General features: G+C 34.5%; 1 protein-coding gene across 1 annotated transcript in view; it reads right to left on the bottom strand.

The window, feature by feature from the left end:
- Nucleotides 1-22394: 22394 nt before the first annotated feature.
- LOC143244732 (cardioacceleratory peptide receptor-like) overlaps nt 22395-27126 on the bottom strand; it is a 43714-nt gene continuing 38982 nt past the window's right edge. The window contains exons 6-7 of the mRNA XM_076489969.1: nt 24489-24602; nt 22395-22615 (exon numbers count right to left, since the gene is read on the bottom strand). Of these exons, the coding sequence (XP_076346084.1) occupies nt 22431-22615; nt 24489-24602 (299 nt within the window). The 3' untranslated portion in view covers nt 22395-22430. The remainder of the gene's footprint in view (nt 22616-24488; nt 24603-27126) is intronic.

Genomic DNA, 27126 nt, shown 5'->3' with positions numbered 1-27126 from the left:
CTGGAGGATTATAGCATTCGAAACTTAGTTTTGAAACCCAAAATGGTTCACCAAAGATAATTCATTCATTATGTAACTTCGTGCTTAAGAACTAACAGTCCGGCATGGCTATGTGGTTAAGGCACTCGACTCGCAATTCGCGGGTTTGAATCCTCGTCATACTAAACATGCTCGCCCTTACAGCGAGGGGGGGCGTTATAATATTACGATCAATCCCACTATTCGTTGGTAAAAGAGTAGCCCAAGAGTTGGCGGTGGGTGGTGATGACTAGCTGCCTTCCCCCTATTTTTACACTACTAAATTAGAGACGACTAGCGCAGATAACCCTCGTGTAGCTTTGCGCGAAATTCAAAACTGACAAAAAGTTCTTCATTTATATAAAAAAAAAACTCCTGAAACACTTGAGTTTCTGGGTTTTGTAAATCTACATAATACAGAATACGTTTATTTTCTTAGTGTTGTCCAACAAAACATACACACATATAAATATGTGCTCTGTATATTTATATATATATCAATATACTCGTTATTAGGTTATAGAACAAATCTAATTTACTGCACACAGAATATACTACCCTTGCTACTTTGGTAAAAATAAGCGTTTTAGGTGTTTCAACAAGTCGGTTTGAAAAAAGCACAAATCTACACAAGGGGCTATCCGTGCTCTGCTACTCACGGGTATCGGAAACCGATTTCTAGCGTTGTAAGTCAACAGACATACTGCTGTATCACTGGGAGCTCAACAAGTCGGATAGATTATGTATTCCAACCTAAACTTACCATGTTATTAATCCATCTTTAATCGTGAAAACAGTACAGGCTCAATTTTGTGTACATTCCAAAATATATTGTATAAAGTTGGGTTGAATTGTTGTCCTTTGGAATACAGTTGGTTCACAAAATATTCATGAAAACCACATTATACTCTCAGACAAAGATTGGGTGAGTCTGCCGATCAAAGAAAAAAATAGCTAAGGTCGCCTTAATGCCTTTCGAACGAATTTTTTGCAATAGCATAGTGGTTGTATTATTACTTAGTTGTAAAAGCATTAACGATCAAGTGTATTTTGAATATTATCCGCTTTTATAAGATAATAAAAGAACCTAACCCTTATCTTGAAAACACTCTCAATCATTCTATGTTTTCAGGAGTTCACTCTAGAGAAACCACGTATTTTTACTCTACTACCAGTACAGGAAACAATGAAATGACATCCTACAGATTAAAAACCATACTTTAGGACCTTCATTACGCGTAAGCTGTCATAGTTTTCCAATTTGTATCTGATATTTTTTGGCTGATTTTGATGACTTAATACGGTTTTATAATGTCCTTCATGTAGTACTCTAAGAGATATCTTAATCCTCACAGAGCTGTATGAAGAAAAAATAATACGCATTTATAGTTAAACCTTTATATCTATAATCCAGGTTCGAGCGTATATTTATTCCAACAGTCTTAGTTGAAATTCATTACTGGGGTGAGGCGTCATGCAATAGTTTCATTGTTAAGATAATTTCAACATCTCATTCCAAAACCATGGGCATTAATATGGAGTTGGTTCCCGCTTTGCTGCTATAACAGACTCTACTCCTTTTATGAAGGCTTTTCACTAGATTTTGGAACATGGCTGTAGTGATTCGCTCCTATTCAGCCACAAGAGCATTAGTGAGGTCGGGCGAGAAGGCCTGGCTCGCAGTCGTCCTTCCGATTCATCCCAAAAGTGCTCATTGAGGCTGAGGTCAGGGCTATGTGCAAGCCATTCAAGTTCTTCCACAATAACCTCGGCGAACCATGTCTTCATGGACCTCACTCTGTGCACGGGGGCATTGTCATGCAGAAACAAAAAAGGGCCTTCCCCAAACTGTTGCCACAAAGTTGGAAGAACACAGTTCTGTAGAATATCATTGTATGATGTAGCATTAAGATTTCTCTTCACTGAAACTAAAAGGCCTAGCCCAAACCACGTAAAACAGCCCCAGACCATTATTCCTCCTCCACAAAACTTTACAGTTGGCACTATACATTCAGACAGCTAGCGTTCTGCTGGCATCCGCCAAACCCAGATTCGTCCACCAGTTCTGCCAGATAATGCAGCGTGATTCATCACTCCAGAAAACGCGTTTCCACTGCTCCAGAGTCCACTGGCGGTGTGCTTTACACCACTTCTGCCGACGCTTGGCATTGCACATGGTGATCTTAAGCTCGTGTGCAGCTGCTCGGCCATGGAAACACATTTCATGGAGCTTCTGATTAGCAGTTTTTGTCCTGACGTTGCTTTCAGAGGCAGTTTGGAACTTGGTAGTGAGTGTTGCAACTATGGACAGATGATGTTTACGCGCTACGCGCTTAAGCACTCGGCGGTCCCGTTCTGTAAGCTTGTGTGGCCTACCGCTTCGTAGCTGAGTTGTTGTTGCTCCTAGACGTTTCCACTTCATAATAACAGCACTTACAGTTGTCTGGGGTATCTCTACCAGGGTAGGAATTTGACGAACTGACTTGTTGGAAAGGTGGCATCCTATGACAGTGACACGTTGAAAGTCACTGAGATCTTCAGTACGACCCATCTTACTGCCAATGTTTGTCTGTAGAGATTGCATAGCTGTATGCTTGATTTTATGCACCTGTTAGCAATGGGTGTGGCTGAAATAGCCGAACCCACTAACTAGAAAGGGTTTCCACATAATTTTGGACATGTAGTGTATCTAGAATACTCAAACAGGAAACAAATGCTCTGAAAATCAAAATGATTTGTAAAGGCTGATGGATGGCTACATGTTAAAAATAAAAACATCTCTAGCAATATATGTATCAAGTAACAAAATACAGGAATCGGATTTTTTTCTGTTTTCATCTCTAATGCTTCGGTGTAAGGAATTTACTGTTATATATTTATTTAAATATCGAAGTTCGTTTTAGTTAACTATATAATTAGAATTCATGTAACTTAGTGTTAAATACACGTTGTGAAATTACCTCCTGTTCTATAAATTTGTAGAAGGTTCTCAAGTGTAAAAATCAACAATGTAAAATATTGTTACCAAATGAACTTTCGAGAACCTTGCCTAAAGTTTATTGATCAACACGCCAGGAGACTGTTTTCATAATGTTACTGAGCTGTTACAGTTAATATACTACGTACTTCGAAAGCTATAAATGTGACAAACGGTTACCAATCAACAAACTACAAATCTTTTATAGGATTTCGAACATTTCAACTTCAGAGAATTAACTTCGGACGTTTAGTTATTTGTAGGAGAAAATAATATGTCTTCCTCGGCGAAAAGGTAGCTTGTGAACACATGAGGACAGCAACGAGTAGAGGTAGCTAGCTTCCCGTCAAGTGAATTGTGTCTGTATATGAACATAAAATCAATTCCTTCATCGTGAACCGCCGATAAAATATTCAGTTTCATACCAGGTAGAAGACTCAGTACTTTTTACAAAACTTTTATATATAAATCATTATTTGTAATAACTGCTATTATAAATTGTATTGTTGTTTTTATATTTAAATATATTTGTGTTAAGAAAGAAGATTGTGTGTATGAATACTGTTGACAAGTATAATAAATTTGATATACAGTATATTTCCGGTAACATGAAATCGTGATATGTAACATAATAAATCGGAGGCTTGTCAGAGATAAATTATAATACGCATCATTCAGTCTTTGACAAACATAATTATGACGTTGCTAAGGCGTAAGATAATAAAATGGCTAAAACCGATTATTTTAAGTATCTCATAATATTGACTCTTACGCACATTTAAGAACAATCTATTATTATGTAGAAACTGCGTCTTTACATAAATGAGAAAGAGTCGCAGGCTCGAATCCCCGTCTTACCAAACATGCTCACCTTTTCAGCCGTGGTGGTGTTATAAAGCGAAGGTTAATTACATTTATCATTGCTGAGTAGTCCAAGAGTTAACGGTGGTCGGTGAGAACTAGATGCATTCTCTCTCGTTCTTCTCTACTAATGTGAGGACGGCTGGGACCAATAGCCTTCGTGAAGCTTTGGGCGAAATCCAAACCAAACCATAAATAAGATAAAGTATTAGCTCACAGTACAAGGTAAAATACTGCTATTGGCTTAAAGGTGCTTAAAATAATCTTGTCAACTGGGCTGAATTAAGAGATATCCGATCGAGTGAAATATATATATGAACTAAGAAAGTGGACTGATGCAACCTTTGCTAAGCAAAATGATTTTATAGACTCCTGTTTTCCCCTGAAAACCTGTATTTAAAATTCCATTACCTTAATTCGTTTAATGATTTTCACCAAAATAGGAACGAAATTCCTTTATATATGAACAAATTTAGCTCCATCAGATTTTATCTTAAGAGCTGACATTTAAAGAAAGAGCATCAGTTCTAAGCTTATTGGTGACTATTCACGTAAACTGCCAATTTGTTTTTAACATAGAAATCTATTCGCTTGATGGATCTGAAGACTGAACAGCCTCAGTCGTTATTTGTTTATATATAAAAAAAAGATGAAACTGTGTGTGACAGTAAAAGATATGTCAACGTAATTATTTCAAGTTTCCTAAAGAATGTTTTGGAGACAGTGTACACATAAGGGTAAAAGGTTCTAGCAAGAATAATTCTCTTAAAGTGTGTTCACAAAATACATATATAGTTTCAGCGATGAGGAAAAGTCGTAACCAATGGAGTACATGCACGTTTCGTGTGTTTATTTACTTCCTGATAGACACGTTAGAGACCTTTCGTGAAACTGTATTTTGGGATCAAAAGCACTTAATAGAGTTAATATAATACTCAGATCTCTAGGCATTGGAATCGAATAGACTTATAAAATAAGGAGTGTTACTTCTTTATGCAATACCACATATAATTTGACCTATAAAATATAACAAAATGAACTTTCGTATTTAATATGTTCTTGCAATATTTAACTTTCACAAGAAAAACTATTATTGACTTCCCACCTCGAAGAATATTACAGAGCGATTTGATATCACTCTGTCAGCATCTCGTGCTCCATTTTCCCTGATTATGTCCATCAACGTTATTTAGATTGTACTTACTTCTATGATAAATTGACTAATATACATGTATACACAGCATTACTATAGTCATTATCACATAGATTTAAAATTTGTTTTCTTACTTGTAGAAAATAAGTTATTTCTTTTGCCTCTTTTGGTTTATTCGTTCTCTTTCACATCTCCTAATTTTATTTTATTTTGTTAAACTTCTTTCTTTTGTTTCAACCACACCTACAAAACACCTTGTTTCTATACTTGCACAAATATTTTCCCATTGCATCAGATTACAAAGTTTCATAATCATAGGAGGTTCACATGGATTAAACTGGAAAAACGGCTTCTCACTCCAGTAAATCTGTAATGACTCCTTTGGAAATTGACTAATGGCCAGCCTTCTCTTCACCTCTCTATATTCCAATTAATGTTCCTCACACTTAATCTCAGTTACATAAGATCAGTAACTGAAATAGTAAAGGATTGAAGTTGATGCAAAATTACTAGAAATGCAATTATAAAATATCAATGTATTCTTGGAACTTCCTCTGAGTTGACAGCAGATACCTGTATTTTGTTCTGATTCATTGTTTCTGTTGGTACATTGGATTGCACGTAAACTGCGTGGATTTTATACGACAATGAGGTACTTCTTTTTTTTTTTTTTTTTGCAAGACGTTTAACTAGAGGGCGATAAGATTTTTTTGGGTCCTTTTTTTTTAATACAATCTACTGAAAATCTTTTAACTTTGAAACTGTGCATTTAATTTTGGCCTTATTTAATGACCATAAAACATCTTACATTTTATTATTTGAATTTCGCCACACGAGGACTATCTGCACAAGACGTTCCTAATTTCGTAGTGTAAAACTAGAGAAAAGGAGTTAGTTCTCACCACCCACAGCAAACTCCTAGGATACTCTTTTACCAACGAATAATTAAATCAACTGCCACATCATAACGCCCCCACGGAAGAAAATACGAGCATGTTTATGGTGACGGAGATTCGAACCTGCGACTCTCAAATTACGAGTCGAGTTCTTTAACCACCTAGCTATGTTGGGCCTAATTTTATGAAAGCATATTTATCAAGAACGTTAATCAATACGTATCACATAAATTGTTATACTTTATATCAAAATAATATTTTCAAAAACAATCGAGAAACAAAAACTAATTGATCCACATATTCTTTATGAAGTTGAAAATCTTTATCAGAGAACATGAATGTTAATAGGTAGAAAAAGATGGAAACCACGAATATTGTTATTGAATATCTGGTCATTTTCAACCAATTGAATTTTTCTCTTCTCTTGTTTTTGTTTTTGAATTTCGCGCAAAGCTACTCGAGGGATATCTGCGCTAACCGTCCCTAATTTAGTAGTGTAAGACTAGAGAGAAGGCAGCTAGTCATCACCACCCATCGCCAACTCTTTTACCAACGAATAGTGGGATTGACCGTCACATTGTAACGCCCCCACGGCTGAAAAGGCGAGCATGTTTGGTGCGGCAGGGATGCGAACCCGCGACCCTCAGATTACAAGTCGCACGCCTTAACCCACCTGGCCATGTCGGGCCTGTTCTGAAATGAGTATTTCATCTTTGCTTTAAATATTTTTTTACAATATAACAAAATATGAGTTTAATGTTGAAAATAATTTTTTTTCAAATTATATCCTTTTTTTAAATTGTTGATACTTTTCACGACAAAACGTTAAAACGAAATATGTTTTTGCCAAATTTCTCTCTCTCTTTAAACACGAAAACTTTCTAACAAAATCGATATTTCAAACATTATATTAGGCTGTTTAATACATTGTTGTTTGCTTAGAATATTCTCGCAAACATATATAAGGGCTAACTACACTTGTCGTTTGTAATTTCGAGCTGAAAGACTTGAGAGAAGATAGTCAATAGCATCCACTATCAGCTCATGGGCTACTCTAACCGAGCACACTATCAGCTCATGAGCTACTCTAACCGAGCACACTATCAGCTCATGGGCTACTCTAACCGAGCACACTATCAGCTCATGGGCTACTCTAACCGAGCACACTATCAGCTCATGAGCTACTCTAACCGAGCACACTATCAGCTCATGGGCTACTCTAACCGAGCACACTATCAGCTCATGGGCTACTCTAACCGAGCACACTATCAGCTCATGGGCTGCTCTAACCGAGCACACTATCAGCTCATGAGCTACTCTAACCGAGCACACTATCAGCTCATGGGCTACTCTAACCGAGCACACTATCAGCTCATGGGCTACTCTAACCGAGCACACTATCAGCTCATGGGCTACTTTAACCGAGCACACCATCAGTTTATGGGCTACTCTAACCGAGCATACTATCAGTTCATGGGCTGCTCTAATCGAGCATACTATCAGCTCATGGACTGCTCTAACCGTGCACACTATCAGCTCATGGGCTGCTCTAACCGTACACACTATCAGCTCATGGGCTGCTCTAACCGAGCACACTATCAGCTCATGGGGTACTCTAACCGAGCACACTATCAGCTCATGAGCTACTCTAACAGAGCACACTATCAGCTCATGGGCTGCTCTAACCGAGCACACTATCAGCTCATGGGCTGCTCTAACTGAGCATACTATCAGCTCATGGGCTACTCTAACCGGGCATTGATATTTGATTATCGCTTTTATACATACTGATTGTGGCAATGGGACAGAAACCAAGGACTTTCATATTCACAGCCCGGCGTGTAAGCCTCCATGCTACGTCTAATACACAAATGGAAAATGCTTGTACGCTTTATTTCAGTGTTTAGTAATTTTAGAAGTTCATAAAGCACATGGTATAATTAGATATAACAACGTATATAAAACCGTAAATCATTGCGGATGTCTGATTCACTGAAACATTAAAAGCTGTCGAACTGTGCAGTTTTGTAAGTGTTGAAAATAATTCCTCAAGAGCGTTAAATTGATCGACAATCCGCTAATTATGATTGGTGGTGCCATCTAATGCAATGTAATGAAGTTTTAAGCTTGAGATATCTCAGTATCAAACTAAATAAATTTGTAATTGCTAACTATTAGACATTGGAATACATTTGCAAAATTATTTTCGTGTCGTAATGTTCAAGTAGTAGAGATTTCTGCTCAAGCAAAATACAGAACCGAGCTATGAATATTTTATAAGGCTATTATTTCATCATTTTATTTGTTCTTTCTTGTCTCAAGTGAGCGTCTTTGGCGTGTAGTATCAAAGAATATTATAATAATTATGTTTTATTTCAGTATGAGGAATTATAATAACTGATCAGTTACACATTCATTGGGAGAGATTTGATGGTTCATTTATTATAAACATTAGTTATTTGATACTGGTATTTTCTTTGAGTATATGAGCTAAATCGCCATATCTGAATCTATTAACGCTCTGGCTTAGCCATATCGAACTTATAATTACTGATTAAAGAAAGGAAGTTAAACAGCACCACTCGATGACGAATATGTCTCTACTCTTAACTAACACGTACTTTCAACAGTCTATAATCACTCGAATGCTGGACCAAATGAGCTGTAGATTGCCACATTAATACTTGTGATACATCATAGCGATATATAGGAAATCACGACCACTGTTGGATATCATAATATCAGGAACTCGAGGATATGTTACTATTTACATTATTACTTGACCTGCTTATATTACTATTTACATTATTACTTGACCTGCTTATGTTACTATTTACATCATTACTTGACCTGCTTATGTTACTATTTACATTATTACTTGACCTGCTTATGTTACTATTTACATTATTACTTGACCTGCTTATGTTACTATTTACATTATTACTTGACCTGCTTATGTTACTATTTACATTATTACTTGACCTGCTTATGTTAAAAATATTCGACTCACAACCTGCTGGTCACGGGATCAAATTCCGCCATCGAACATATTCGCACTTTCAGCCCCTTGGGAATTACGGTGTAACAATCAATCCAATTATTCGTAAGGAAAGAGTAGCTCAAGAATAGGCGGTGGGTAGTGTAGAATATCTGCCTTCTCTCTTGGTTATCACTTCAAAATCGGGGTGGCTAGCGAAATTCAAACAACAAACACTTGCACCATTTAGTCGTGATATGTCACAAGGACTAAATCTCGACTGCTGTTGGATTTCATTATGTCAAGAATCCAGTTTTAGCCCATGAATCTCTTCCCCAACCAAATTATTCACTTTCATCAGTTTTTTTGTATGTATCTATTAGCAATACAAATGTTATAAAACAGATATAATGACACTGCGTAAATAGCAAAATGTATTATACACTCAGCACCCTATTTATAAGGGTTAATACCTGATAATATCTTTGTCAAAGATTGTAAGATGTCACGTTTCGTACATTCATGAAAATTACTTTAAAATGTGAAAACATGTTTAGTTGTTGTAAATGTTGTAAATAGTATGATTTATCAGTTAGTGTAAATTTGTAAGAACTTAAAAATAACACTGCACAACAAAGTTTTTGCTTTTTGAACACTGTTGGGTTTTCCTTATAGATATTGGCTAGTGATCACAAAAATCACATCAAAATTTGCCCATCACGTACCGTTTCATCGAAATCTTCGGTTTTGCTACAATGGAAAAACGATATCAGGACAATTGGAATCCGTCAATGCTTGCTGACTACTATTGGACACTGCAACGTGATACACCGGACATTGAATACAAACGAAAATCAGGAGCAAAACACTTTTAATTATGTTGAACTTAATAGCGTATTAGAAACATAAACGCAATTAAATACGTTATTGCCGGTAAGCAGTTGACTGTTTATTTCTCAGAGTTCCTACGTGATGAAGCAAAACCAAAGCTATACTTGTACATACCCACCTGTCACAATCAGCAAACACTTTTCAGTACGTAAAACTTTTCAAAAAAATTGTTGTGTAGTGTAATTGATTAGTTATTTCTCACAGATTTTGTGTATTCCGAAAATTGACTAATTTTATGTAAATTTAATACAACATAACCAGTTTCACTTCTCGCAGATGTTACAAGTAACGAGAAAATATCAGTTATTATTATTATAAATTTCCAAAGCAATGCGATAACTCTGCGTTTTCCGACTGTTAGTTCATGATCTCCTAGAGTTTAGTTTCAGTTACGTGGTTTTGGTTTCAGTTTTTATCTTATAGTTCTAGAAATATATTTCAATTTTACTGGGTACTAGCTGTAAACTGATGATAATATCAGAGATTCGGACCTTACTGTAAGGCCTGGCACATGTATGAGTCCTTTGTTAAATTTATTTATCAAGTGACATGTCTTCAGCACAAGATCAGTGTTTGTTTTCACACAATGTTATGGTGTCATAAAATTATTGACCCAGCACGGCCAGATAGATTAAGGCGTTCGACTCGTAATCTGAGGGTCGCGGGTTCGAATCTCTGTCACACCAAACATGCTAGCCCTTTAAGCCGTTGGGGCGTTATAATGTGACGGTCAATCCCACTATTCGTTGGTAAAAGAGTAGTCCAAGAGATGGCGGCGGGTGGCAATTACTGGCTGCCTTTACTCCAGTCTTACACCGCGAAATTAGGGACGGATTGCGCAGATAGTCCGCTTGTAGCTTGGCGCGAAATTTAAAAACAAACAAACTTCCTTGTACACAAGTGAAAGACAGAAACTTCTTTACTTTCAATAAATTCAACACGTTCAAAAGTTACTGCATTTTCTAAAATTTATTACTGCTTAAAAGGTGTTCGCTGCAAAAATTATTATTACTGCCGAAGAGGTTCGCGGAGATGAAAGGTTAAAAACCGCTGTGATAATCTAATCATTCGCTTGTCATAAATCTTGGAAATAATAAAAAAAAAATTAAGCATCATAAATAAAATAAAATGCGGAAATTAGTTAACTGCTTGAAAAAAAAAACAAATTTACTTGACGTTAAAAAAGGGTTAAAAAATAATAATGAATTATTCAATGTTCAGGCCGATGACAGCTGCCCTAGCTCGATAATATGTTTCCTTCCTAGCCTCAGTATGGTATTATCTTATGTATGCTTCACAACAAACGGCCAAGTGTGTTAAGGCGTTCGACTCGTAATCCGAGAATCGCGGGTTAGAATCCCGGTCGCACTAAACATACTCGCCCTTTCAGCCGTGGGGGCGTTATAATTTTACAGTCAATCCCACTATTCGTTGGTAAAAGAGTAGCCCAAGAGTTGGCGGTGGGTGGTGATGACTAGCTGCCTTCCCTCTAGTCTTACACTGCTAAATTAGAGACGGCTAGCGCAGATAGCTTTCGAGTAGCTTTGTGCGAAATTCAAAAACAAACAAAGCTTTACAACAAAAAGAAACAATAAGTAGTTATTTATAAGATTTGTTGCAAAACAGACAATAAACACGTATTGTCAGTGATGTTTCGAAACACCAAGAAAAACGAGTTATTTTTTTCCATAAACGTTGTGAGAGTTGAAATAATCACATTAAACCATCGATGATAAAAAAGAACCATTTAATTCTTATGTAATAGTTAACCAATCGTTTATCATGTCAGTGCTAAGAAATAACCCATTAATCATTGTCATGGAATACGTATATTGAGATATAACAAATCAATATCTTGAAATGTAAGTACTGCGAGACAACTAACTAATCATTTGTCATTTAATTAAATACTGAGAGATAACTAACAAATCATGTAAGTATTGAGGAATAGCTAACCAATCGTGTGTCATGTAATAAATGAGAAATCGCTAACCAATAATTTATCACTCAAATATTGAGAATAATTAACCAATCATTTATCATTTAGGTTTTGTTAAGACTATTGAGAAGTAACTGAACAATGCATTGTTCTTATACAAAAGCATATTAGAAACAGTACAGAAAAACTTTATTACTATTAACAAAATAAATAAAGAGTTAAAAATAAGCTACAGAAACTTACTGTGCACTTGTATATTTATTAACAGACATGTTTCAATATAGAATACAGGAGGTAAATATGAATGACAATTATAAACAATGTTGAAAGTGATCCCCGTTGGCATCAATACAGGCTTGGATCCTTCTTATTTTGTTTCTAAACACTGCTATCAGTTGCTGGTTTCAAATAGACTGAATAGACATATGATTACAAAATTGCACAGTGACTTTCCGAACACCCTGTATTATTGAATACATATAGGTATTCCTCCAACGAATGTCAGTATTTAAAAGTTCTGCAATTAATAGAGAGCACTTGACGGCTCTCACTCAACTTTTGTTGTTTTGTTTTAATTCGATATCTTTTGGGAACAACTAAACTCTAGTGAACAAAACATTCGAGAGGTCTTTCATAAATATCTTGTTTATTTCTATAAACTGTTTATTTGAATTTATATACAAAAATCTATTATGGAATTTGGTTTTCCTAATTCTATATCTTGAAACTGATTATCAAATACAGACAAACTCCTAATACATTTATATATAAATGTTAAAGTGCAATGACGTATATATGAATTTGAAACATGTAGTACATATGTAATACTCAAAGTTTTGAGTTCATTTTTTGCTTTAAAAACGAAAACGAAAACAGATGTAATACTTCCTACAAACATCATAATAATACAATGCGATGAACAACTTAACACTAAAACATTTATAACAAAGCGAAATAAAGATACTTAAATTGTTGTGGCATGTATTTCATCATTTTGTTTTAGTCTAGTGATAAATTACGAATATTCTAATCCCTTAATAATATGATTTTATATTAATCAATTTTTACGTTAAACAGGATATTACATGGTAAACAACCTGCAAAGCTAAGGTTCCTTAAAATTAATCTTCATCAAAATATTTCAATTGTAGGAGCATATTAGAAAATAAATGTGCACTTCCGTCCAGCGTATTAAAAGTAATGTATTTGTAGCAGAGTTGCTTTAGCAGGTACATATTCATCAAAATGTTTTATTACATACAACATAATATTCCAGTAAGCCAGGAAACGAAATATATATATAGTGTGTGTAGTTTATAATAAATGTGGTCTTCAATAATATATTTCACTGTTATTATCATGAGCTCACATTAATCAGTTATTTTATTGAATCATTAAATTCGTTAATATATTTAAATCAACTTTATGATCACGTAATGGATACGCACTTTCATTGCAATAATAAGTGAACGTCATTTCGAAGCCTATAACTTTAAATTTTAGAACAAAAATAAAGCAAGATAAAGTGGTGCTTAACACTAATGTCAGTAATTTCTAATCCTTTCTTAATAAAACAGACCTAACAAATATTACAGTGGTAATATAATTTCTTATCCTTTCTTAATAGGATTGGCCTAACAAATATTATGGTGGTAATATAATTTCTAACCCTTTCTTAATACGATAGGCCTAATAAATATTACAGTGTTAGTGTGTTCAAAAATTCAACGCGTTCACATAGACGAACTTAGGCATTTCTTGTTCTCTCGTTGGGATGTGTAACGTTAAAAAATCAGAAAAAAATCGAAATCCTGTAACAAATACGACTGAATGGAATGATACTATTACGTTCACACTTGTTTTTATATGTCCAACTCCAGTTATAATAATATTAATGTAAATAATGATGAAGTTATTAAACTGTTTTAATATGTCTAATTTTTTTGTTTTTTATTTTGTAGTAAGACCAGTTAAAGCAATCAAGTTCGACGCTATAATGATTACATTGTCTGGCGTGTAATATATTTTACTCTTAATATGAAAACATTTATCAACATCTAATAACCAGTAGTAACCAACAGAGTTATGCTTTCATTATTGAAATGTCACCATTAATGTTGGAATGTAATAATTATTCTTCAAGTAACAGTTTTTAAAATTAAAGTAACAACTAAACAAACAGAGAAAGAGAAAAACTTTTCTCTTTTTTTTTTAGAAATTGTTTCTCTTCAGAATTTATAAACAGAAATAGGCTTAGTTTTAAGAATTTGAGAAGACGTTCTGAGTCTTTGAATACTATTACCTGACCTTGAAACTTGTTTCGTTTCTGTCGAGGCCGAAGGATTTACCTCTATAGATTCTTGTTGGTTGTTTGATAATTTCAAAGACCTTAAAACAATGTCACTCATTGTGGAGTATCTTGACGTGCGTTTCATTGCATCAGATTCTAGAGGGCGCTTTGTTTTCGGGTAGCAAATACGACCATGACGTGAAAGCCAACGACGACACGAAAAGTTGCTAAAGTGAATAAAGTGAATCTATACATTGATAATTTACAATTTTTTACAATACATATTTTTATAACTATTATTGCAAATGAAATCGAACTCCTACATTCGCTATTAATTAGAAATAATTACACTTTTTAGATGCACTTATAAACTTCAAGTATGTCTTGATGCAATGACGTTATTAACCAACGAGCATGTAAAAACACATTTTTTTTCAAGTCTATGGAACTAAAAATACTTCAAATTTAATAACGTAGACTAATTGAACGATTTCCAAAAAATGTAGAGTTCCGAGGAATATTTCAATACTTCAGAACTTTTCAGGCAAATATAATACTGCTGATCATACAATAACAGTTTGTTTGTTTGTTTTGGAATTTCGCACAAAGCTACTCGAGGGCTATCTGTGCTAGCCGTCCCTAATTTAGTAGTGTAAGACTAGAGAGAAGGCAGCTAGTCATCACCACCCACCGCCAACTCTTGGGCTACTCTTTTACCAACGAATAGTGGGATTGACCGTAACATAATAACGCCCCACGGCTGGGAGGGAGAGCATGTTTGGCGCGACTCGGGCGCGAATCCGCGACCCTCAGATTACGAAGTGCACGCCTTAACGCGCTAGGCCATGCCAGGCTTCTATACAATAACAGCAAAATAGAAAAAAAAAAAAATATATATATATATAATAATAAACGCAGGTCTTTTACTGACTTATTTATAAAAAGATTACTGACGGTCATCGATCAACACAATTTATCACTTTTCTCAGTCTCCAAGGTAAATCGGTATCCGGCATGTCCAGGTGTGTTAAGGCTTTCGACTCGTAATCTGAGGGTTGCGAGTTCGAATCCCCACCCCACTAAGCATGTGCTCGTCCTTTCAGCCATAGGAACGTTATAATGTGACGGTCAATCCCACTATTCGTTGGTAGAAGAGTAGTCCAAAAGTTGGCGGCGGGTGGTAATTACTGGCTGCCTTTCCTCTAGTCTTACACTGCTAAATTAAGGACGGCTAGCGCAGATAGCTCTCGTGTAACTTTGCGCGAAATTTAAAAAAATCAAACGAAGCTAGATGGGGTGATGAATAGACTGTCGTTGGAGTTACATGCTTTTTTTTTTAATAAGGTGTGAAAGTGAATATATACACGTTGAAGTGCACTTGTAGAAGTCAAAGCTAAAACTTCTCAAGCCCCTGATTTTAGTATCACAAACCTATAGATTTATCGCTGTTTTACCTAGGAACATCGAGGTTAGAAGGTTAATTTAAAGGCAATTGGTTAAATTTTGGTTAAAAGTGTAAGGTTAAAGATATAATTGTCTGGTTAGAAGAGTCCTCTGTTCTGGATTTGCTTAGAAACACAAGGCTAAAATTGTTACTGTAGAGATTTCTACAGGTTTAATTCTATTCATGTGTATCTTGCATCTGAAGAATGAATCCTTTTTTATTATGGAAATTCAAATATTCCACGTTTCAAACTTTGCGCTCAAAGCAGATAATCATTAAATCTGTTTTTTATATATATTTTTAAATGGTTTTAATTTCCGCAGAGAATTTCAAACAAAAAGGGAATTACTACCAAAAATCAATAAAAGCATGGGTAGTAACAAAGTGCACACACACATAAAAGAAAGATAACCGATGGCAGGTGCATCATGTGTTTGCAATTGATTGAAACTAAAGATATAAAGATGAAAATCTGTTCCTAGCTTGAATCAAATAAAGCTTTGTTTTATGCCTACGTTTCTTATTTTAGGTATCTGTTTAAAGAGTGGAAATATGATGTTTAGTTGAATAAAGTAAATTTTATTCTAATGATTTTTTTATTGTTAGCTTTCTTTAATAGCATTGGTCAGAATGCTTATAGACTATTTTGTATTTATATTTTGATTTAGAACTAACCTGAATTTCTAAGCTGGCTGAACGTTATAATATATTATTAGGATTGTAACTGAAAATATCCTTAATATTTAGAGGAGCAACTGATAAAAATTATACATTCTAATTAATATAAGTAAAGACACAGGAACAGCATATAAAAATTAGCTACATTGTTACTTGGTCCATTTTTAATTCTGTTACATGTAGGCAACTTAAATCAAAAGTTGCTACTTGAATATGTTAAAAGTTGTGCTATTTGTTTTAAAGAAAAGTCATACAATGGACTATGTTCTCACCACGGAGACTTAAACACTTTAATTTTAGCATTGTGATTTCACAACACTGGGAGGCGAAAGCATATCGTAGGCAAGTTATTGGAGATTCTAGTTGCGTTTAAAGGAAGTCTAGAAAAAATATTGTTTCTAATATAAAGCCACCCTCAGTGTTTTGTTTTGTTTGTATTGAGTATTTTGAAGCATGCACAACAAAATATTTTGACGAAAACATGATTTTACTGAATGATTTATTAATAGCACAAAATATAGTTAAAGTGCATGAAAATACAATTCAAATTCTAGGCAAAAGCTTACACACGTGGCATTGCTTAGCTGTAATCATATATGTATACAAAATTAAATTAAAAATTTGTTTAAACGCATGTAAATGAATAGAAAATTAAAGTATGTATATATGTAGTGGTTATGCAATTGTGATGATCTATGTAGTAACAAGACTACGGTGTTGCCACAATTTTTTTGCCATAGGACATAGGATCTGTTTCCATAACAACCAAACAGCAATTGAAAAAGTGTGTCTTGGTGTCAAGGTAGTCGTAAGCTGTTGTCATAGCAATGGCAACAATGAATAACACAGTTGAATGTATATCAAGCACGAGGCCCAATGAATCCTGGAATATTTTAATTTCCACAATACAAAGGGTTCGTTTTTAGATGCAAGATGCACATGAATAGAATTAAACCTGAGGAAATCTCCACAGCAGGAATTTCAGCCTTGTGTTTCTAAGAAAATCCAGATAATTATATCTTTAACTTTAAACTATTAACAAAACTTCTAATTCATTCCAGTTAAATTCAATTAACCTTCCGACCTTGATGTTCTTGATAAAACAGCAAAAATTCTACATGTTTACGATGATAAAGTAACGCGGTCGCGAAAGACAGCTCATTGTACCTTTTCTCTCAAGAAAATAGACAAATTCAATCCTAATATATTTTACTTAGGGTTAACTTCTTCACCTATCTGTTTCTCTTCTTTTTCAACTACCTAGTTGTGTCCATTTTCCATTCTACTACGGTTAATAGGTCAACAAACTTCGGTACCAAAAATTGAAGGCAAATAAATTGAGATCTTTCCATCCTGTGTGTGACCTTAGAGATGTTTCTAAATGTCCTGCCGTACTGAAACCACGGAATATTAACCTTATCCTTATTTTGATTGAACCATGGAAGAAGATCCATTTCTAGATGACTGACCTGACATAAGTAATCTGGCCCAGACCACCAATGATCAGGCTATGAAGTTCCTGAGCCCACTTCAATCAGATGCTTGAACTCAGTTATTTACTGCCTAGCCAATGATGACACCAGAAATCACTAAAGCAACAATCAAGTTATTAAAAGCAGAAGCGTTCGTAAGGAAAGATTGTCGACACCCAAATTCCAGAAAGGTCGAATAACGTTTAAAACCTCAGTGGCTCCTGTTATGTCCGCTCAGCCATCAACAGGTGGATCAACTGATTCAAGATTGATGTCGACTGCTGTTCTGATACAGAAAAATAACATAGACCCCAGACCCAGTAGCTGGAAAAACTGAAGCTTCCCTCTACAGTTTTAACAGTAATAACAGAGCATCTCACATTTCAGTAGATACCAGTTCTAAATCGTCTTTGACCGGGAGGAAGTCTACCTGTTGAGACAACGAGTATCTCCTTTATATTTGAAGTAAGAGGTGTGCCGTTTTTAGAATGACTTGGCACAGACTCATAAGACCTTTACGAGGGCGTGAGAGGTTATCTTCAAGATAGTAACACCTTACAATAAACCAACTGCTGTGCTGGAGAACCTTCACATATAACCATAAACCGACTGCTATATTGGAGAACTTTCACACTTCATCATTAACCGACTGCTGTACTAGAGAACATTCACACTTCACCATAAATCGACTACTATATTGGAGAAGCTTCACATCTCACCATAAACTGACAGCTGTACTGGAAAACCTTCACATCTCAATAAAAATCGACTGCTATACTGGAGAATCTTCACACTTCACCATTAACTGACTGCTGTTTTGGAGAACCTGTTGTCAAGGTTTCAAGAGGTAAGAAGTTCAGATTTCTTAAGAAAATTTGTACAGTTTTTTATATTTTCCTTCTTACTTTTATTTATTTACTTAATTAGGTTTTTTATTATCATTTATATTATGTATTATATCCATTGTAAATTGGTGCAAAATAATCTTTCCCGTTTTTGCATCATCCGTATTGAGCTTTTCCTTTGTTGTATACAAACGTAACTTAATACTCCATTTTGTATATATATTTATTTTTGCTTTATAAAGACTCTTAGCGTAAGGTGTTTTTCTGTTACTGGATTTTTTTATTTCATGTTAAAAGAGTTTTTTATAATTTCCTACATGATTTATGACGAGTTTATTTTATTTGACATTTTACTTAAAAAGACTATATATATATTACTCTTTTTATGTATCTTCGTCTTGTAATGGCATAATTTGCTTTTTTGTAGATTTAGTGTTTTAGTTCGGTTTTGAGTATCATTGTTTTGTACAGTTATAAGTTCCACTCAACTGGCAAATGCTGTAATAGCACCAGTGTTTTGAAGAAATTAGACATTTTAATTGATTTTTGAATTTTAAATTCAGTGATAGCGGGGCAAATCTGAAAATAAATGCTTATTACTTGTTTCTTATTACATGTATATACATTATTTCGCCCCCCCCCAGTGGCTCAGCGGTATGTCTATGGACTTAAAACGCTAAAAACCGGGTTTCGATACCCGCGGTTGGCAGAGCACAGATAGCCCATTGTGTAGCTTTGTGCTTAATTCACAACAACAACAACATATACATTATTTAAGAAATTCTCTATACATTGAGTAATTAGGCTTAATATACAAAACATTCAGTCAAGAGAGCCATTAGTTCAGATACATAGTTATGATACTATATGCATTTTCTCGTAGGGAAAAATGCTTCAATAGAGTATACCGTATACAAATAGACAGTGATCCTTTCCATTTCTCCTATGGTGGAGTAATAGTGAACGTCGTCACGTGGATAGTGCCAATTTTCTAAGACGAATAACATGGTTCTTACTAGAATGTAAAGCCATGTGTTTCCAGTCTTAAATGGAATTATTTGTGAGATTTTGATATGTTAAGATTTTAACGCACAAAAGAAAACTCCACTACACAATACACTTAACTTTTAACATTGTTTGTGCTTGTATTGTAATGAAGATCGTTTCGACCTGCTTAGCTTGTGATCAGTCGTGTTTTTTTCAATTTTTTGCACCAAACACAGATGAAATTAAGAGAATTATAATTCTCCATTATATTTAATGGCACGTTTCTCATCTGTGGCCTCAACCCAATTACGCGAATGGTGACCAATGAACAAAAGAATACCACAAGGTCAGCGACCACTAAGGTTCATCAACAACAAAAACACTTGATCTACTGACCAAAGGAAAAATAGCCAGCCAGTATCACCTGTCGCCTCAAAGCTTTGTCCAACTTCGATTTAAGCGACATAACTGACTGACAGTATTACGTGCACTTGAAGTTTAAAATGCAGGTCATGGTTCTTAGTGGTGTGAGTCCGCAACATATCGCTATGACCCTGTGGTACATTGTGAGAGAAATCTAACCTAAACATCGTACGTTCATACATAAATATGTATGGTGATTATTTATTGTCCTTTTGTTTGTTTGTAGTTTAGCGCAAAGCTAAAGAAGTGGTTGTACCCATCAAAAGTATCGAAACTCGGTTTTCAGACTTATCATTGAGTCATTACTATCTTTTGCATGTAACTTTTTTATTTTTAGGATATATAGAATGAAAATTGTGTGTTGTTTTTACGGATCAAAAAAGGAAATTATGAACTCGTATTCATTAAAAAAAATAATTTATTCCTGGTAAATTAAGAAGTGTCGAAAAATATTTTTTTAAGAGGTCGCTTTATAACACACCCAGTGGCACAGGGGAATGTCTGCGGACTCACACCTCTAAAATTCTCGTTTCGATGTCCGTGGTGAGGAAAGCAGAGATGGCCTACTTCTGTAGCTTTGTGTTTAATTCTAAACAAACGGTTTGAGTAATAAATCGTGAACCATGATTGTTCTGGAGTGTTTCCTTTTTCCAGCTTGATTGATTAATTCGGGACTGTATCAGTAAATGTTTAAGCTTCCTTAATTCAGTGTAAATGAGCACGAATTCTTTTTTTGGAAGAGTATGAGTTTTTCACAGTTTTTCAGGAATAAATACAAATGAAACGTCTAGGACTAAAGTGGTACAAGGAACAAAGGAAATTACTTTCGCACGAAACGTTCCAAAAAAAAAATTAAATTAACTACTTTTAGGATTAGTAACACAAGAGAGTAACTTAATCACCTGAGGAGCTCACATGTTTGATGATCGCTTTCAACTGAACATCAGTTTGATACAAAATACAGAATGATCCACCCACCGTCGGTGGTTTCCTTTCGGTTACCTGATTGTTAGGTAACAACAAAGACAAATATCAGGAAGAAGTAACCGTTGGCAACATCATACATCAGTGAGGTAATAGCTGGACACAAAAGTTTCTATTTTTAACCTATTTCTGAAAGACTGTTAAAAGCTCAGGACTGTAACTAAATATTTTATATTTAAATATATTTCAGGTTTAAAAAACAAAACAAGCGCATATCATTGCATATTGCAGTCCAGCAATGGAAATTATCCTACATGTTCGTTGTCTAATAAAGGGTGAAGATACGAGTAAAATCTTATAAAAATGTATGACAAAAATATAAAACCAGGTAACAAATACGGACAGAAACAGTAGCAGTCTATGCATCATGCCAGGTTTTATACATTCTGTTAAAAAGAGATACAAATAGTATTACTGCTAGAATCGATAGCCTGAACTATCGAATCTTTTTTAATCATTAACCTTCAGCTGATTTAACCTTAAAAATAAATCAGTATTACTATTTTATTAAATTTGCTCGAACTAAATGAAAGTTATTATTCACACCCATATAATTTGATATTACTTTTATTACCACTAGATGGTGCTGCCGTAATTTATTCCTTGCTTGCTGAATGTGTCAAAAACTGGTTTGTAGTACTATAAGTACGCAAACATCACACTGCGTTACTGGGAAACGCCTTGATAAACGCATATGTATAAAATGGGTAATATTAATTTGAAATACGCACCAACTTACACAATGGGCTATCTTTGCCCTGCCCACCACAGATATCGAAACGCAGATTCTACCATTACAAATCTGAAAATATACCGCTGTGCCACTGGGAGTCTTAGTCAACATAATAATCAAGTATAATTTTTAAAGTCGGGAAAATAATTTTTCATGTTTTGATAAAATCTGTTGTTTTTAAATACGTTGTTGTACAAAGCATATGTTGTGTTTCTTAAATACATCTTAAAATCTGTAATGCAACGTATTACGAATTTTGTAATTTGATTTCTTTTTTCATACGAACGTCACTATCTGTTTGATTTTAGACTGACGATCTGTTTAATTTGTTTGTTTTTGGAATTTCGCGTGAAGCTACATGAGGGCTACCTGCACTAGCCGTCCCTAATTTAGCAGTGTACGACTAGAGGGAAAGCAGCTAGTCATCACCACCCACCGCCAACTCTTGTATCAACTAACAGTGGGATTGACCGTCACATTATAACCGTCCCACGGCGGAAAAGGCGAGCCTATTTGAAGCGACGGGGATTTGAACCCACGACCCTCATATTACGAGCCGAACGTCTCGTGGTAAAAGGACACGAAAACATTTGAAATACACTCTTTACACTGATCTCTTATGTTCTGTTTTCTCATTTTTTAAACATTAAGGAATTATTTTCAATGTGACAAAAGTGTGATAACTTCCTTTCATTGTATTCCTAACACATTATATCAAGCATTTCCCAGTACTAAAAATAAACTCAATTTTTCTAAGACTGAAAGGCAGGTATTGTTCAAATACAATTACATTGTACTCTGAAAACCAACATAAAATATCTGAAAATCAATTACTAACACATTATTATTTGTTCCTCTACCCTCACCTCAGAGTTCTACATAAATGAGTAGAAAATATACAGTATATAAAAGGATTAGCAGCACTGTTTAGGGGAGCCAAGCTTTGAATAAACGAAGAGACAGCAATGTTAGTTTGGTTAGTTTGGAAAAATCCAAAGACTTGAAGCAGGTCATAGACGAAGTATGGACTCCAGCAAAGGATGAAGACTGAAAAACAAAAATCAAACCTTAATTCGATCTGGGAATCTCTTCGTTTAATACACATAAATTACACGATTCACACAACATCATTCTGTGGCTTAAAAACTATATATTTTTAGTTCTTTATGTGGTTAAACAACGTCATATTATTTGTTTCTTTTTTATAACGTTTCAGGAAGATGAGCACAAATGCTGTTGTTGTTGTTGTTGTTGTTGTTATCAGATTTATTTTATCAAAGGAAAACACGTTGATTCTACTTCACTCTTAGGTTACTAATGTGTCACACTGCTCTGAACGTTGCAATACAGTGCAACTCAAAACGTTGTAAAGGCAGTGTCGAATTTGATTTATTAGAATAAAATAGAAAAGTTATAATTTTCATCTTGATCCGATAAGCTTCTTTTCACGTGTATTTTGAATGACGAAACGTTTGAAAGTTGAAAATCAACATTATTTATAAAGACAGTTCGTTTATCTTCGAACAAAGACAGGCAAACTTTGTCTATTGCAAACTTATTTGAAATTCAAATTTGCTTATTTTAAGCTGTTTTGGACTTATCTGTGATCGGGTAATTAAAACTTATCCAGTTAATATTGATAACATATACCAGTGTTTACTGGTAGTACAATGTACCGTATCCCGATAAATAAAAGAAAAAATCCTGCTATGTAGGAGCTGTTGATAAATTCCTCAAGTTAATTTAAGTTATTGAAGCAGCTTCATAAATATGCAGCGTAAGTTACTGAAACATCCATATAATATACAGGATGTGATGTACCCGTTATTTAATGTGCATTTGCAGAAAAACTAGACCATACAGTAGCTTGTAATGAAACCCCAAGTGAATACAACTTGGAGAACAAACTCATGATTGACGCATCTTCAAGTGAATAAACGTTATCGGAATATTCACAAAATTTCCAAGCTGATGTTGCATTTAAATGTAAATATAAATAGCTGAACAATCTTACAGAGTACAACATGGTGACGAATTTCAAGTGAATATAAACTGATGAAAAATCTTAGAGAGTACAAACTGGTGACATATTTTAAGTGAATATAAGCTGGTGAACAATCTAACATAGTACAACATGGTGACACACTTTAAGTAAATTTAAGCTGGTGAGAAATCTTACAGAGTACAAACTGGTGACACTTTAATGAATATAAGCTGGTGAAGAATCTTACAAATTACAACATGGTGACATATTTTAAGTGAATATAAGCTGGTGAACAATCTTAAAGAATATGAACTTGTGACACATCTCTTACAGAGTAAATATAAACGAATATATTTTATTTAATACAGTAGTTTCATTATTTGTTTTTAATAATCAGGGTTTACATTGTTTGAAAGTATTTGTTTTTAATAATCAGGGTTTACATTGTTTGAAAGTATTTGCTAGTTAAAACAATTTAGTTTTAGTAATTACATTTAACTCTTCAATACGGAATGACGTTATATGCAATTCTTTATTAATAAGAATTATACTTTAAGAACGGACAAGGAACATAAGACAGAGAGAGTGTCTCTTAATATTACTAAAATCTTACTAGTTGCAGATAAAACTTTCTATAGCCAACAAATCGAGAGAAATTCATAAAAGATTAAAAAATTAACTATGGTAGAAATAGAAAATTATAAAAACGCCTAGGTTATAATGTTACCGTTTCTTTAACTACTTATAACAGACTGAAAGGGGAAATTATTTTATATTTGTGTTTAGAAAGAAATACGGAATATTCATTATTCAATGAGTGAAGTTATATAATTATTTTTACTTTAGAAAAATGCAGTGTTACAAAGACACAACTAATAAAAGATACTTTTAAATAAGCTTTTTCTTGTGATTACGTTGTATTGGAACATGTCTTACCAAAAACGATGACAAAAGTCATTTTTATTGTCTTAATCTTAGCTCGAGGAATAATTCCTCTAGAACTGATCCTCCTGATAGCAGCGTCATCTTCAGTGGATCTACCAGACGAACCTTGGATGCAAAATAAAAATAAAATGATTTATAATCATTATACACAAACATGAAATTATCTTTTTTTGTTGTTGTTTTCAAGAAAATCATTTTGTGTTAATAATTTACTTGTAATTTAACAGTGAGATAGTGTAACAGACACAAAAACCATTAGAAAGGTAATTTGTTTGTTTCTTTTGAATTTCGCGCAAATCTACTCGAGGGCCATCTGCGCTAGCAGTGTAAGACAAGAGGGAAGGCAGCTAGTCATCACCACCCACGCCAACGCTTGGGCTACTCTTTTACCAACGAATAGTGGGATTGACCGTCACATTATAACGCCCTCACGGCTGAAAGGGCGAGCATATTTGGTGTGACCGAGATTCGAACTCGCGACCCTCGGATTACGAGTCGAACGCCTTAACACGCTTGGCCATGCTGGGCCCTTATGAAGGTAGTCCAATCATTGAAGGAGTGTAATTTCGAATTTATTAGATTTCAAGCTGGTATAAATATAAACAAGCTGTAAACTAATGAACTGGCAACAAATGTTCAGTTATATAAATATGTAAAGATAGATCAGATAGGTTTAATAGATCGGCAAATAAAAGTCAGATCGATAGATAGGTACCTACATTAAAGAGTACGTATTGATTCAATCGAATAAACAGATTGACATACAATTAAATCAACGTATATATAATAATAGTAGTGAATTAACCTCATAAATAGGTACATAGTTAAATAAGCATACAGCGATTAATGAAGATGACCTTAAAATTAGCCTGAAGAAAACTAGATTACGAATCATTTTTTCCATTCAGATTATTCTCGATAACATAAAAGTAAAATTCAGGACACCGTACATGGCAAAACAATTTCAAATGTTTAATGTTTTCATGATGTGAGTCGACACATAAATTACAAGCAGAGAAGGCTCATACATATTTCGGTATAAAAAAACATATGTTTTCAATAAAATCATTTAAAGAGTGCATATCTGAAAATATCTCATATATCCAACAGAAAACAGTGTTATTACTCCTAGTTACATAAGTAAACACACAACGGTAGATAGATAAACACTTCGAGTCTGAATGGTTTATCTATTCTAAAGCCTAAGTAAATTATGAGATTATTATTTCATTATTCGATATATGAACTACTTAAAACAGTTCATCACCTTTATCTGAACAAATAGGAGAACATTAGACAAAATAAGGAAATGAACATATTTTTTAATTCAAAATTGAGCGAAATTCAAAAACTTTTGTCTTTATTTCAAACTATCTGAGGAGGTAATATTTCAGATAATGTTCTCCTTCCTTGTTTCTTTAATTATTAAATTTTTAACAATCTCATTAGATTCTAATTAAACACACCCTGCTTTATTGGTGTGTCATAATCCATTTATTTGAATGATTTACTATTTGTGTACTAAAATTAAAAACTGAAAGCCTATAAAAATATGTTCAAATCTATCATATTTCAAGGTCATTTTCCACAATTTTCTCGGGAAAAAATTCTAAGTAGAAATGATCCTATACACTGTCGGACAGACTGTAGTTTGTTTGTTTGTTTTTTGAATTTCGCGCAAAACTACTTGAGGGCTATCTGCGCTAGCCGTCCCTAATTTAGCAGTGTAAGACTAGAGGGAAGGCAGCTAGTCATCACTATCCACCGCCAACTCTTGGGCTACTATTTTACCAACGAATAGTGGGATTGACCGTCACGTTATAACGCCCCCATGGATTACGAGTCGCACGCCTTAACCCACCTGACCATGCCAGGCTTCAATCTGTAGTTACCATATCAACAATTCTGGTAATCGAGTTAGTCAACTATGTATGATGGATGCTAAACTAACAAAATGGATCGTCTTTTTACTAAAAATGGGATGGATTTAACAGAAGTAGCCTTCATTTTTAATTTGAGTGATACTTAACACGCTATTATGAATCGTTTATAATATGATTTCCACATTACCTGCATAAATGATAGCTTTACATATAAAATACCGAACCACAATTCTCACCACCTGGAATATTTGATTTATTGTTTGTTTATTTCTTTTTTTAATACCAAAGCATCATCGGGCTATCTGCTTAGTCCACGGAGGGGAATCGAGCCCCTGATTTAAGTGTTGTATATCCGTAGACTTACACTTACCGCTGTACTAGAGGGGGACATATTTCATTTAAATTTTACTGTCACACTTTTAACAGGCACGGCATGCCCAAGTGTGTTAAGGCGTGCGACTCGTAATCTGAGGGTCGCGGGTTCGCATCCCCATCGCGCCAAACATGCTCGCCCTTTCAGCCGTGACAGTCAATTTCACTATTTGTTGGTAAAAGATTAGCCCAAGAGTTGGCGGTGGGTGGTGATGACTAACTGCCTTCCCTCTCGTCCTACACTACTAATTAGGGACTGTTAGCACAGATAGCCCTCGAGTAGCTTTGTGCGAAATTCAAAAACAAACACTTTTAACAAGAGAAGAATTTTGTTTAATCTCAGCGACGAGTGCAAAATAAGTATTCCACTGAAA

The sequence above is a fragment of the Tachypleus tridentatus genome, chromosome 1, assembly GCF_004210375.1.
Source record: "Tachypleus tridentatus isolate NWPU-2018 chromosome 1, ASM421037v1, whole genome shotgun sequence".
Taxonomy (NCBI): domain Eukaryota; kingdom Metazoa; phylum Arthropoda; class Merostomata; order Xiphosura; family Limulidae; genus Tachypleus; species Tachypleus tridentatus.
This window is presented reverse-complemented; position numbering and strand designations above follow the sequence as displayed.